At 43.3% G+C, this 14,165-nt stretch overlaps 2 protein-coding genes and 1 non-coding gene across 4 annotated transcripts in view; 1 reads left to right on the top strand and 2 right to left on the bottom strand.

Moving 5' to 3' along the window:
- Nucleotides 1–558: 558 nt before the first annotated feature.
- Nucleotides 559–630, bottom strand: trnap-agg (transfer RNA proline (anticodon AGG)). Its single transcript has one exon. It is a non-coding gene; the product is annotated as a tRNA-Pro (tRNA).
- A 204-nt stretch (nucleotides 631–834) lies between these two features.
- On the bottom strand, nucleotides 835–12,625 carry LOC115179290 (cytosolic 5'-nucleotidase 3). 2 transcript variants are annotated; one of them, XM_029740678.1, is made up of 9 exons: nucleotides 12,388–12,625; nucleotides 5,101–5,199; nucleotides 4,908–4,977; nucleotides 4,752–4,798; nucleotides 4,577–4,662; nucleotides 4,414–4,503; nucleotides 2,882–3,044; nucleotides 2,512–2,712; nucleotides 835–2,342 (listed from the first exon to the last, which is right to left on the bottom strand). In XM_029740678.1, the coding sequence occupies exons 1-9, from the start codon at nucleotides 12,523–12,525 to the stop codon at nucleotides 2,241–2,243; spliced, it is 996 nt and encodes a 331-aa protein (XP_029596538.1). In that variant the 5' UTR covers nucleotides 12,526–12,625; the 3' UTR covers nucleotides 835–2,240. The 2 variants fall into 2 exon arrangements, with proteins under 2 accessions (XP_029596538.1, XP_029596548.1); XM_029740688.1 differs by lacking the exon at nucleotides 12,388–12,625 and adding an exon at nucleotides 6,653–6,754.
- LOC115179301 (autophagy protein 5) overlaps nucleotides 11,604–14,165 on the top strand; it is a 31,904-nt gene continuing 29,342 nt past the window's right edge. Inside the window, exon 1 of the mRNA XM_029740702.1 lies at nucleotides 11,604–11,784. The gene's annotated coding sequence lies outside the window, so the exon portion shown is untranslated. The remainder of the gene's footprint in view (nucleotides 11,785–14,165) is intronic.

The raw sequence follows: 14,165 nt of genomic DNA, 5'->3' as shown, positions 1-14,165 counted from the left end.
AACGCACAAACTCACAGGTTTATGGGAAACTGAGTTTTTATTCTACAGACGTTCTGGTCTGGTGCACGAGACTACAGACGTTCAGGTAAACGGAGGTTAAATGATCTCCATCTAATCACATGCGATTGCACATTAAAAATGTCACTCAACATTTTTTATAATGACCGTTAATTGCTTTTATATATATATATATATATATATATATAAAAGCAAACGTTTGAGGCATATTTCTTATTTCTCGTGTTTTTTTCTAGTTTTACATTATTGCATTGTTGGGTTTTGAGTTTGCAAGAAAGGAATTTCGCTGTACTTGTGCATGTGACATTTAAACTTGAGGATAATATAGCAATTGAATGGCACATCCAATCTTATTCTTTGGAATGAAAGCTGTATTATAACCATAGACTTGCAACCAATTTCTCAATAATCTGCCTTGTGCATATTGGAACTCACTCAGTGATTTCTTGAAGATCCTTAATGTTTTACACGTTAGTGTTTTTATTGCACTGTTATCACAATAACTTGTCAGTCATTCAGTTTCGTATTTTAGTAAAAGTCGGGCTCGTCCGGGATTTGAACCCGGGACCTCTCGCACCCTAAGCGAGAATCATACCCCTAGACCAACGAGCCAGCTGAATATAACAGAAAACAGTCCAGGACAAGTATGCCACGTAAGTATGGCTTTACCAGACGCATCTTTTGTAACTAACTGCAGTGAAAATGTTACTTTTAATTGGACTTTGTCGTTCTCTAGAGGTCCATTTTGGTATTACATCTTGCTTTCTACCACAATCCCCACACAACCTTGATCGTACAGTTGAACAGAAACCACCATTTGTTATTTGACAAGTTTTATTCACATTTTTTTTTTCTGTCCTTTAGACAAATCCAAAGTTTAGAAAAGGCAACATGCAGGTGTAGCAGCACGTTTAAAACGATAACATTTTAAATATAAAACGTCAAACATTTGCAAGACAAAACTGAGAAACTTAAGGGGGGAAATAAGCTTTTCCAAGCTTGAGGTAGAGTTCAAATTTGAACCACAAAATTAAAAAAAGATCAATGGGTGTGGATAAAAGGCCAAGTAAAACAAAATAGTCTTATTGAATGTCGCTGATCCACAGACAAAGGTGCTTTACCCAGTGGTGTTCTCATGTAATATACTGCCTATTGAGTAGGCTACTGTTACTCTGTGTAATGACTTCTTTGGTAGCACTTTATTTTACACTATCATTCATAAAGTCGGTTACACTAACACCCCATAACTAACTAATAAAAATCTTTAGCATCACTAGTTACTACTATTATCGCAACTGTCATTGACAATTTTGTTTAATTTCTTTATCTAACTAGGCAAGCCAGTTAAGAACAAATTCTTATTTACAATGACGGCCTAGGAACAGTGGGTTAACTGCCTTGTTCAGGGGCAGAACAGATTTAAACCTTTACATTTCTTTATATAAGCGCCATAAGGTATCTTATAACCATGCAGTATATTTAAATGGCACATAAAATATGCAGTGTTGGTACTCTTGTAAAATAAAGTGCTACTTTGCAGTGTGGCTACAGTAGCAAAGTCCCCATGTGAAAAAAAGTGATAGAGGTGTATACATGGCTTTTCTTGTGCAAGACAGAATTCATTACTATATCCATAAAACCACTGATAATATTCATACCAATGTCTGAGTATGGTTCACCCATAGATTGATTCCTGTAGCCAAGCTGTGGCACAATGCAAGGTGACGTAGTGTGGTGAAATGCATGCTAGGACTGTTCCAAAGACAACGCTGTGTTCTTGTATGGGATGCTCAGTTTATGATTTGCAAGCTGATACAAGCATTACAATTTAAAAAATATTATGAATAACAATAACGTGCAAATTATTTAAAAAAAAAAATTAGCATTTTTTGGGGGTTGCTATTACTTTTTAGTTATGAGGTGGAGGACATCGACAAGGTTGCAGACAGACAAAGACTGAGGCTGTGTACTTTAAAATAGTTCATTGATAGGAGAATAAATGTCTTCATAAAGAGGTGAAGGCACCATCCAGTACCCAACCATGACCCTATGGTTGGTGGTAGAGGTGGGATCCAAGGAGGGGTGCCCATGGAGCTAGTGTATGTCGAGGGGCTGTGAGTCAGTGGCGGGGGGCCAGTAACAGCCATCTGGGGGTCCAGATGTCGGTTCATTTTCCATGGGTTTGGGGGAAGTGTGTCAGTATGATGTGGAGAGGGGATGAGTTATAGAATCTTCTGAAGGATGGAATTGGGCACTTCTAGAGTCTCGTCCTTTACCAGGACGATGTCATAAGAGTCCAGATATTTCTCCAAACGCTCCTCCACCTGCCAGGGAAGAGAGAAGAGTTACCATGCAGATTGGCACAGACAGCACATAACCTCATACTTTCATATCAGTCACTATAGTCATCTTCAGACTATTAATATCCAGTAATGTAGCTGGTGATGGGAGCAGATAGAGTTGCTGACTGGCGATGGGGGGGGTTGCGGGCACCTTGTCATTGAGGAAGCCGATCTTGAGGATGTTCTCCACGTTGGGCACGCCGTCAGCCATGTTGAGGTCGCCTAACGAGTCTCCCAGCAGCACGATGTTGCAGTTGTCCTTCACCTGTTTGAAGTACTCCGTGTTGCGCAGGGCGCCGTCGTGCTTGTTGAACACATGGATCAGCTCTCCCTTGAAGCCCCTCAGCTCGCCCTGAGAGAAGAAAAACACTTGAGTTTAAATGGAACTGAGCCAACTGATGCAAATGCAATGCATACACCCAGGTAGAACCATAGTTTTATTATCAGGTTTATCAACACTCAGAAACTCAGGCCTATCCTCAGCATGTACCAAGCTCTCCTCGAGGGACGGGGGGACTTACATTCTCGTCAAAGTCCATGAAGTTGGACACCACCTTGACGTTGGGGTGGTAGACCCCCGCCTGGTGGATGATCTCCTCCAGGACGTCCCCCAGACCCGCTGAGAAGATGAACACGGGCACGTTGTGCTGCTGGAGTCTGTCAAAGAACGGCTCATAGCCCTCCCTGTGGGACAGACATGCAAGCATTAGGACCCCTCATAGCCCTCCCTGTGGGACAGACATGTAAGCATTAGGACCCCTCATAGCCCTCCCTGTGGGACAGACATGTAAGCATTAGGACCCCTCATAGCCCTCCCTGTGGGACAGACATGTAAGCATTAGGACCACTCATAGCCCTCCCTGTGGGACAGACATGTAAGCATTAGGACCCCTCATAGCCCTCCCTGTGGGACAGACATGTAAGCATTAGGATCACTCATAGCCCTCCCTGTGGGACAGACATGTAAGCATTAGGACCACTCATAGCCCTCCCTGTGGGGCAGACATGTAAGCATTAGGACCACTCATAGCCCTCCCTGTGGGACAGACATGTAAGCATTAGGACCCCTCATAGCCCTCCCTGTGGGACAGACATGTAAGCATTAGGACCCCTCATAGCCCTCCCTGTGGGACAGACATGTAAGCATTAGGACCCCTCATAGCCCTCCCTGTGGGACAGACATGTAAGCATTAGGACCCCTCATAGCCCTCCCTGTGGGACAGACATGTAAGCATTAGGACCCCTCATAGCCCTCCCTGTGGGACAGACATGTAAGCATTAGGACCCCTCATAGCCCTCCCTGTGGGACAGACATGTAGGCATTAGGACCACTCATAGCCCTCCCTGTGGGACAGACATGTAAGCATTAGGACCCCTCATAGCCCTCCCTGTGGGACAGACATGTAGGCATTAGGACCCCTCATAGCCCTCCCTGTGGGACAGACATGTAAGCATTAGGACCCCTCATAGCCCTCCCTGTGGGACAGACATGTAAGCATTAGGACCCCTCATAGCCCTCCCTGTGGGACAGACATGTAGGCATTAGGACCCCTCATAGCCCTCCCTGTGGGACAGACATGTAAGCATTAGGACCCCTCATAGCCCTCCCTGTGGGACAGACATGTAAGCATTAGGACCCCTCATAGCCCTCCCTGTGGGACAGACATGTAGGCATTAGGACCCCTCATAGCCCTTCCTGTGGGACAGACATGTAAGCATTAGGACCCCTCATAGCCCTCCCTGTGGGACAGACATGTAAGCATTAGGACCCCTCATAGCCCTCCCTGTGGGACAGACATGTAAGCATTAGGACCCCTCATAGCCCTTCCTGTGGGACAGACATGTAAGCATTAGGACCACTCATAGCCCTTTGTGGGACAGACATCCAGCTTATATGAACGAAAATTATTCACAGGCAGAAATAAATGATAAATAATATTTCGTAGAGCTTGTGTTCATGAAACAACAATAACGGCCACTCTGGCTCAACATGTGTCCTGAACGGCTTTCTGTAGTTTAGATTATTAAAAAAAAAAATTCTATCAGGTCTCACCTCAGGCAGGCGTCTGAGTCTCTCACCACCTCTGAGAGTTTGTCCTTCTGTAGCCTCTGCTCCACCAGCAATGTGTGGGACTTAAAATACCTGTCAACACACAGACTGTGCCTTAGCGAGAGCAATTGTATGTGTGTGCGCACGTGTGCACGCGTCTACTCACCATTCTACCATAAATGGATACTTCTCCTCCATCGTTAGATGGGGGTCGATCTCTATGGGGTAATATGTGTTCTTAAGCTCCAGTAACTAAAAGACAGACGGAAAATCAATTAGCATTAACACATACTTTTGTGACGCCTACAAATACTTTTAAGCAATAGTAACATCAAACAAACCTTCGTCCTACAATCTTCGGTGACAAGCTTGCAGTTGTCAATGATATCTATGTGGAAAGGAGGACTTTGGTCAGACGGATAGGCCGGAGACAGTCATAGGCAGGTAACTTATTTAGAATCACAGTGAATGTTAAGCTGGTTTTATGTTGTACTTACTATGACACGTGGGGCAGCGTTTGCCGTTGACTGCGAACCGGCTTAACGTCATGTCAAAGTCAGTGATGACCTGGAGAGCCATGGAGGGGAGTCAGTGATAACTCTGGTCATCCTACTGTCACCACAGGGTGTCACTGTTTATCCAATACGAACGGCCCATTTCTCTTTGCACACCCTTCCCCTCCTACTGTACCTGTAGTTTGGAGGCGCCACCCTTGATCATGTCACAGATGATCCGTTCCACCCGCTCTGGATCCCTCATGTGGACCGTGTTCTTCTCAAACTCTGGCATCTGAGAGATGGAGAGGGCGAAAGACACAGAAAGAGATTAAGTATGCTTCTAATATACTTCTACAAGTTGCATGTAACACCCATCACTGAAATCGATAAAATCATTTCAAATCAATCATTGAAAAGAATACCCCTCCGGAGGGAGGGGGACTCAATAAAAACAAAACGTGTTGAGGTTAACTTGAGTTGGGCCTATGGTTAGTGTTTGGTGGGGTGAGGGTCAAGTTTAAAAGAGCACCCTCATTTTTGGGGCCAAGGTAAGAGGAGCCAGGAGTAGACTAAGTGGGTATCATAACACCCCTCGTGCCCCTGCCCCCATCTCCTCAGGGGCAGAGCAGTGGAACAGCTGATGTTATGGATCCTTCTTCTGTACATAACTGACCACCACCCAAACAAGCCCCAGGCCAGGAGGGAGGAGACCTGAACCACAAACAACTTACAGGGCTGCAGACACCAATATGTTCTATTGAATCTTAGCGACTTGACTTGGTGGTCTAACTACAATATTAGGCTACTGATCAGGCAATGAATTAGGTTCAGGTGGAGGAATGAGCGAGACGGATCTATAGTGCAGTTGAAGCCCTGTTGACATGTCAGGGCAGGAATGTAACAAACCATAAATACTACCTCCAGCTGGTGTGTGTGCGCCCTTTCCTCCCCTTGAGTCTATTTAAGGTTGCTAATAAAACCTTGACTGAAGGGGTGGTGGAGCTGGGGAAGATAGGGGGTGTAAACTAGATACTCTGATGAAGGAATACCCAGGTATGTTTGAGTATCGAAATTGCCCACACCCCATCAACAAACAACTTTGTGCACACACAGCCATCAGTGGTATGCAATAGTGTACCAAGACTGTTCTGTGGTATCAGTGGACGTGTCCAAGGTTATGACTGGGATGTAGGTTAAAATTAGGAACCCCCTTCACCCAACCCTCTCACACCACTTAATGTAATATACTGGGTCTGATCCATGGAACAGAACACCCTCTCCTTTGGTGCATTTGAGTTGTTTACGCAATGTCATGTGTCGTAATGTCTTTAAGAAATACACCGTTCTAGATGCATAGGCTACATTGACAACATTCTTCAGTCTTAAAAACACTGAGACCACACCTATGTAACTCATTCTTGAATATTAGATATAAAAACTTAGTGGGAAGGGAGAGCAGAATCCACACACTCATCGCTCCAAATACCAGTCATACCCATTTACAACTATCGATTATTAACACACCATCCTCTATGTAGTTTATACAGTAAAATATCATTAATAATCCATTAAATTCCCATCTTCTTCCATGCATTCAGTACATCCTTTCTCCAACTCAAAACACACCAACGTAAATAAACACATTTGTAGCCTAGTCATTTTCTGACCCTCCAGAGCAATTTGTAGCTGGTGCTAACAGCAGGGCTCTGACCAACAGGGCTCTGACCAACAGCACACACACTTACCTTTTCCTCTGGTCTTGCACAAAACAAGTGAAGGGAGTGAAGAAAAGGTTCTCTGTCAGCAGAGGGCTTATATAGGCAACGCAACAGAGGGGGCGTCACCCAAAATAGATTAGATCATGTTATCCCTCCCCTTTGTAAGAGGCCAGTGACGCACTGACACGCAAATGAACAACTCACACACATCTTCAATTTACGTCATAAACACAGGACACACAAAGATTAAATTAACATGTCTTAATACACACACACGGCAAGTAGATGAGGGGACATTGAATAGCCCCATGGCAGTAGTTTACCTTTGACCCCTCAGCTTTTAAAAGAGGTACTGTAACTAGAATCCATTCCAATCACATGATGCAACAGAAACAGCCCTCCTACTTGTCTGGGTTATTGCCAGGCCAGGGACAAAACCCTGCGCTGCATTTCTCCACCAACGCTGAGCACACACATTTCAAGACCCCTACCCTGCCTCACGCTGTTTGTGTGTGCGTGGCTATGGAATACCCAGGGTCAAAGGGTCATGGTTCATCCACTCTGCTCACCGCCAATGAGAAGCCATCTGAGTTTTCCCCCCCACGTAGGTTATATGCCGCGTTCACGCGCTAGTTGGAACTCTGACATTTCTGACTTGTTGAATGAGGCACGTGTATAACTAAAACCAATCAGCAAGCCGGAAATGTCAGTTAGGCGTCAGTCATTATTTAGGCCTAGCACATGACAAACCATACCTCAGCTGCAGGGTCACATACCACCTTTCAATAGGCCTAACTCAGGCAGAGAGTTCTAATCACATCTCACCAAAATAAGACTACACACACACACACACACACACACACACACACACACACACACACACACACACACACACACACACACACACACACACACACACACACACACACACACACACACACGATCAACACTGATCAAATAACTAGACAACGTAAGGGCTGGCCAATCATATTCAGGTCTGCATTTCCACTACCATGGTGATTGTTGGGTTTCTGACACTGGTATCATATGTAGGTGATAAATCCAACCGCTCTCCACCCAAGCCTTGGGAGCAGTAGGCTAAAACAGATACACTTATGCAGTCATCTTTTTTATGAGACATTTAAAACAACAAGGATATACAAAAACAAGTTCCACCCAATCTAAAATGTTTTTCCCCCCCCCCCATAAATAGGCTAGGCCTACATCTTCAACAATCATTGGAAAAACTCAAACATCAGGTGTTGAAAGGGAGTCCATTGGCGATTCTGTCTCACCCGAAGAAAAAAAAAGAAAAAAATATTGGGGAAACACCATTTAAAACCCATTGTCAGTTTGTAACTTTTTCAACATCTGTGAAAGTGCTGGCTCAACATTCCTTTCTTTCGGAGGGTGTCTCGTCCTCACCCCCAGCCTTGTTCACCAAAGTCAAAGGTAGTAGAGGACACAGAGCTGGAGCAGAGTACGAGAGTTGGAGTTAATTTGTAGTAGTCTGCATTCAGACTACTATCAGCCATTGGGCAACAGAGTGGAAGAGGTGCTTTGTGGCATTTGTGACAGCATTATGCCTACACAGATATAGGGAAGAGAGGTTATCTTGGGCGAGTCAGTCAATGTAAGAATCTACTGAACATTTCTGCAGCAAATGTAAATAAAGAACTACTATGGAGAACATACATTTAAAAAAAAAATACACGAATAAGGGCTGTGAGGGCATGCTGCTGACAACATTTTAGTTCAAGAGTTTTGACTTTGAGCCAAAATGGCGACTTTGCCAGGCAGGCTTGAACACTCATTTCCTCAGAACAGCATTGTGATAAGCTGCGTGTGCTGCTCTGTGATTAAAGTAGGGCTGTGGTTGGGCCCCATGTAGTTTGGCAAAGTATCATCCACATTGCCACAGAACATTTCATGATAGCTTAATAACATTCTCAATTAGAATGCATTTCTCTTAAAACTTGTAGTGCCCACTGAAAAACCTAAAATATTATTGGCTCAGTGGAGTAGAAATTGTCCTATTAGACGTCTTCCCTCGAAAGAAAGTATGTAAGAGAAACAGAGAGACAGATCCCCTTGGCCCTATACTCCATGCCTCATAAATATGAATAAGTAGACGGTAAAGCGGACAGTGTCTGCTGTAAGAGCTCTTCAGCTAACAGTATCACCACAGCACAGGCACATGGACAGTCCGCTCTGTCGTAGATAAACTCCCTCTCCGCAAAGGAGGAAGCTTGTAACTCTGTTGCCCCTGGATAAGCCTGCCATGACACAGGAGAAGTCAGAGAGAACATGTGTGACCTCAGCCAAACAAGGTGACTTATCCAGCAATATACACCTGTACTCTATTGTGTCGGTCACCCCTCCTTGGACTATTTAAGCCTAGACTTTGTTGAGCGACTTAGCCACATTGTAGTGGCGATTCCCTATGAAAAGCCACTGGCACAGGAGAGAGCTGTCCATAACACGTCCACAAAAATAAATAAATCAGCTTGGGTGAAGTTCCCATTCACTGCACATACAGTATAAAATGTAAAAAGCTCCACTACACATATTCCTATACAAATAGGTGCAGAGAGATGCAATTCTATAAGCTGTATCTGTGATACGGTAAGAACTGTATGCGCTCTCCTCTCACCTGTGATAACCCTTCCTGGTCACCTGTGACACACACACACACACACACACACACACACACACACACACACACACCTCTAGTGTACAAAACAAGTCAAAATAACTCGACAGACAACATATACACAACACAAACAGGCCAAAACGACTCCTACACATTGTATAGGCCTAACCATCATGTAAAGACACTGGGTCTATGCTGGAGTCAAAGTAATACTGAAAGCGTTGTAGTAGTAAGATCATGAAAGAACATTTTGGGGAAACTTAACACACCATAACACTAGAACATAGTGTAACAATATTTTTCTAAAATAGCAACATAGATCAAACTGAAAAAGATGTCCAATAGGAAGTAAAACAGTTCAGCACTGAGCAAGACTGTCTATTGCCAATCTCCCCATGGAGAAAGTGGAGTGAACATGTTTATTTGCTTGAGAGCAAGCATGAAGCATTACAAATGTTCTTACCTGTCATCTACTGGCCAATAATGAATACACAAGACCATTTCAATCCCAAACACAACCATGCAGTAGATGTCTATCATTGACCAACAGGACACCACTGTGGGCTGGGACATCAGGCAACATGAGCACGCCTGCTACAACTGGATACTGTGGAGTGGATGTGTGTTTTTCTAACAGTTGATGTCTTTCCCATGCTGGGGACACTGTAATAATCCCGAGTGGTGCAGTGGTCTAAGGCACTGCAACTCAGTGCAAGAGGTGTCACTACAGTCCCTGGTTCAAATCCAGGCTGAATCACAGCCGGCCGTGATTGGGAGTTCCATAGGGCAGCGCACAATTGGCCCAGCGTCTTCTGAGTTTGGCCGGGGTATGCAGTCATTGTAAATAAGAATTTGTTCTTAACCGACATGCCTAGTTTTTTAATTTCACTTTACCTTTATTTAACCAGGTAGGCTAGTTGAGAACAAGTTCTCATTTGCAACTGCGACCTGGCCAAGATAAAGCAAAGCAGTTCGACACATACAACACAGAGTTACATCAAGGTTAAATAAAAAAAATAAAAAAAACAGAGGGCAAAGCTTGCCTAAAAAGAACCCGTCAGAAAGCAGTGAATAGAGCAGCCAGCACGTCATTCCTGGAAGAAGTTTAGTGTGAATGAATGGGTCAACACGCTAAGTTTAATGGAGGTCTGATATATATATATATATATATATATATATATATATATATATATATATATATATATATATATATATGGAGGTCACCATCCCTGCCGTCTATAAAACAATGCTAACTTGTCTTGTGCACCAGTTAGTGATGTATCAGACAACGTAAGCGTCTGGCTGCCTGTGAGGTACAACTGTCTTTCACTATATCAAACAATGATTCTGCAACATTTCACAGACACAATTGGCACTGTGATAGTTTGAATTATTACATGCAATATTGTTGTACAGTGTCTAAAAATAACTGAACAGAAAGATGTAGCAATCCTTGCTATATGAGCCATGTTACAATTCACATCAAGTGGGTTAACCCTATTGGTGCGCTGCCTTTCACGCCAGTGACCCTGGTTCACGTCCCTGCCCCGCAGTTTGCTACTGGCGTCAGAAGTGGGATGGCGGCCGTGAGGCCATCGAAGCACGCTGCCCGGACATGTGAGGGGGCTGAGAAGTCAAAGCACGGGGACATGCCTTCCTGTTCTAAGGGGGCAGTGTAGCATTGCTCGCTATATGGCCACATTACAATTCCCACCAAATGGGTTAATCTGATTGGGGAGATGCATAGGGTGTTTGCAATACACTTGTCATCTGATCCAGATAGTCACTCTAAATCTAACCTAGGCTGAGACCCAACAGCCACACATAATGCTAACAAATCCTCAGTTGTACCCCTTGATGGTAGGTTGTCTAAACATCAGTCTGAAAGAAGTTGCTGTAAAAAGACAAGTCTTTATAAACCAGAATGTTGAATACAATGAGATTTAAAGCTGCAATATGTAACTTTCTGGGTGACTTTATCAAATTCACATAGAAATGTGTGTTATAAATCTGTCATTCTCATTGAAAGCAAGTCTAAGAAACGGTAGATATGTTCTATGTGCACTATTTCTATGTTAAGTTTAGATTTTGCGTATTTTTGTACACCAGCTTCAAATACTATATTTTTGGTTATGGAAAATGCATTTCACAGCGGTTTAGATGGTACAATGATTCTCTACACTATACTTGCTTGTTTTGTCACATAAACTGACAATATGTAAACAATTGCGGAATGTAACCGAACTGTCAATCAAAGCCCGTTCCCTCGCAATTTGCTGGAAGTGGTGGTGAAATTTGCCATCTGATTTCGTGGTACAATGTTTGATCTGTGCTTAGGTTAAACGCGGCCGTTGACATGTTGTGCAAGTCAAGTGCGAATTGTTTCAGCATTGAAAATACAAACCGACATACAAACCAGCGTACTGAAAGTCAGGTTAATGGCACTACTCTGGATATTTTGTCTCAGATTACCTCCTACATAAGGACAAAAATCAGTGGACAACAGGTAAAGTACGTTCAAATGATATTTATTCAACAGTCTAACATGTGATGGGACTGATCACAAAAAGTGAGCCTTTATGTTAGAGACGAGAGAGTTGTCTTCCACTCTCGGATTCGTAGAGACTAGATGGTAGGCTACATGTCCTAGAATGGAGAATGGACTTTACAGAATCACAAGATTTAACTAGCAATGACGCTTGAGGACAAGTAATGTGAAAAGTAAAGCTCACACCTGACCTGTAAGTCCGTATTTTGACATACCAGTTGAACTTGTTTGATAGAGACACTGTAATTTGGCTTAAACGTGTTTAGTTGTCATTTTGGACAGGGGGCTTGAGAGTAGAGCAGAAGGGGCATTGTTTGCATAACTCGGAAGCAACCCATTGAACCAACATTCTCTCAACATTGTACCACGAAATCTGCTAGCAAATTTCACCACCACCTGACAAACAGCGTCAGTTTAATGTCATGTCACGATTTTGGACAGCTTTTCGTGACACCACGATAGCTACCTAGCAAATAATGACCTCTAAACCACCCTTGCTATTTCTAGGAACATCCGCGACTGCGCAATAGACGCATGAACAGCACGCGCGAGTCCACTCACCATCTCGATGATCTTCGTTTTCTTTCCCGCTCTCTTCTTCTGGGCGAACATGTACTGGGCGAGAACCACACCACCGAACAGGGCACATACACTGGCACTGGCCGCGGCACCGACTTTTACCACGGCAGTCTTGTCCATGGTTGTGCCGCTCCTAACAAACAACCCTAGTCCTTCCTTAATGTCAACATGGTCCCACCCTCGAGTCGATTGTCAGCTGAGGCTGTAACTGACTACGCACCCTCCTGCCGCTACCACTGGGGGAGAAAGCGGGGGGATGATGTGCATTTATACCAACATTTTTTTAATCATCCAGGGGTATTTAACCAAACGTACCCAAATATTTGATGTAATTGTGTTGGTAACGCATAGAGTAAAATGCAATAATTAAGAAATGTATACACATTCTCAGTTTCAGTATTATTGGTTTCGAATTAGTATGAACCACGTCCATGGAAACGAGCCCCAACAAAACAGACGTTTGCAACGTAGTAATAAGAATGCATTACATTAGTTATTAAAATTAATTATATTAGTCATTACTATAGCCCAATAATATGATAGTGTGCGTGCGTGTCTGCCTGTATTTCGCAATATTTTAGTGTGTATTTCAGCTATTGTCTGCAGAAAAATATATACCTCCATAACCAATTATGCACATTTTACACAATAAGGACTAATCAATTACAATATAATAATTGCCCCCATCTGCTGCCAAATTGATCACATTACTGAGCGCGTGCTAGACAGCAGGAGAATGTCAATTGTATCCTCCTCGCGTCCTCTCTTCTCAAAACCGATTGGAAGACAGAGGGGAAGGACCTCTGGTTTGTCCTCATCCAATGGGCTTTGAGGAGGCGAGGATAGAGGAAGAGCAGAGTATGCAATAGATATTCTTCCTATAACGATAGCAAGGTCTTGACTTGTAAAGGGGGTTACCATCATTTGGAAACGTTAAATACTAGCCATATCAAAACCAGGTTTCAATCCAACCATTGTATGTGGATGAATTAACTGCCTCATGAAAAAAATCACGACCGGGCTGATGGAGAAATGCCGACAATTTGTTCGTTCGAATTTGTGGTACTTTTTGTGTTTAAAAATTAATTATGTGACAAATTGGTGTGGAAATCTCTTTATGCGCAAATATTGATATACTAACGTAATGATCACATAGAAGTAAACTTGGAGTCACGCGATGATATGTTGTGTGGTCCCACTACGACTCGGGAAACCATCCAGTTTCTAAGGCTACAGATTAAATAAATTATTAATTTCACAGGGTGGTGAAAGTGCACGTGATGAGCTTGATGCTCCTTTCCAATACATATTGAGGGTCTTATTCTGGTGACATAAGGATCGATGTGGCTGCCGTTTGACAAATAAAAATATCACCCTTAGCCATAATAATCTCATCATGTAGGTAGCCTACCCGGAAATGTTGAGCAGCTGGCTAAAGCGCACGTGCCAAACCCAGAGTGGGCACATTTGCTATATAACGCAACAGTTTCTGACAAAACCATTAATAGAATTGAAACCCATTTAACTTGTATTTTTCATTCGGACATGGACATTTTACAATAAACGTTATGTCCACCACGACATCACGCACAGGCTTTTATCCGCAATAAATCCGTTTAATGAAAACATCTCTAGTGGGAAAATACGCATTTTATGCAGATTTTAGAATATTCGCATTAAAATCTGTCACAAATTGGATGGAAACCTACCTTGTGACTAAAGACGTTTTTACAACCGATCAATTGTAGCTCTCCGATTGT

Source organism: Salmo trutta, chromosome 3 (genome assembly GCF_901001165.1).
Source record: "Salmo trutta chromosome 3, fSalTru1.1, whole genome shotgun sequence".
In the NCBI taxonomy this organism is placed as follows: Eukaryota; Metazoa; Chordata; class Actinopteri; order Salmoniformes; family Salmonidae; genus Salmo; species Salmo trutta.
The sequence above is the reverse complement of the archived record's forward strand: the minus strand, read 5'-3'. Positions and strand labels throughout refer to the sequence as shown.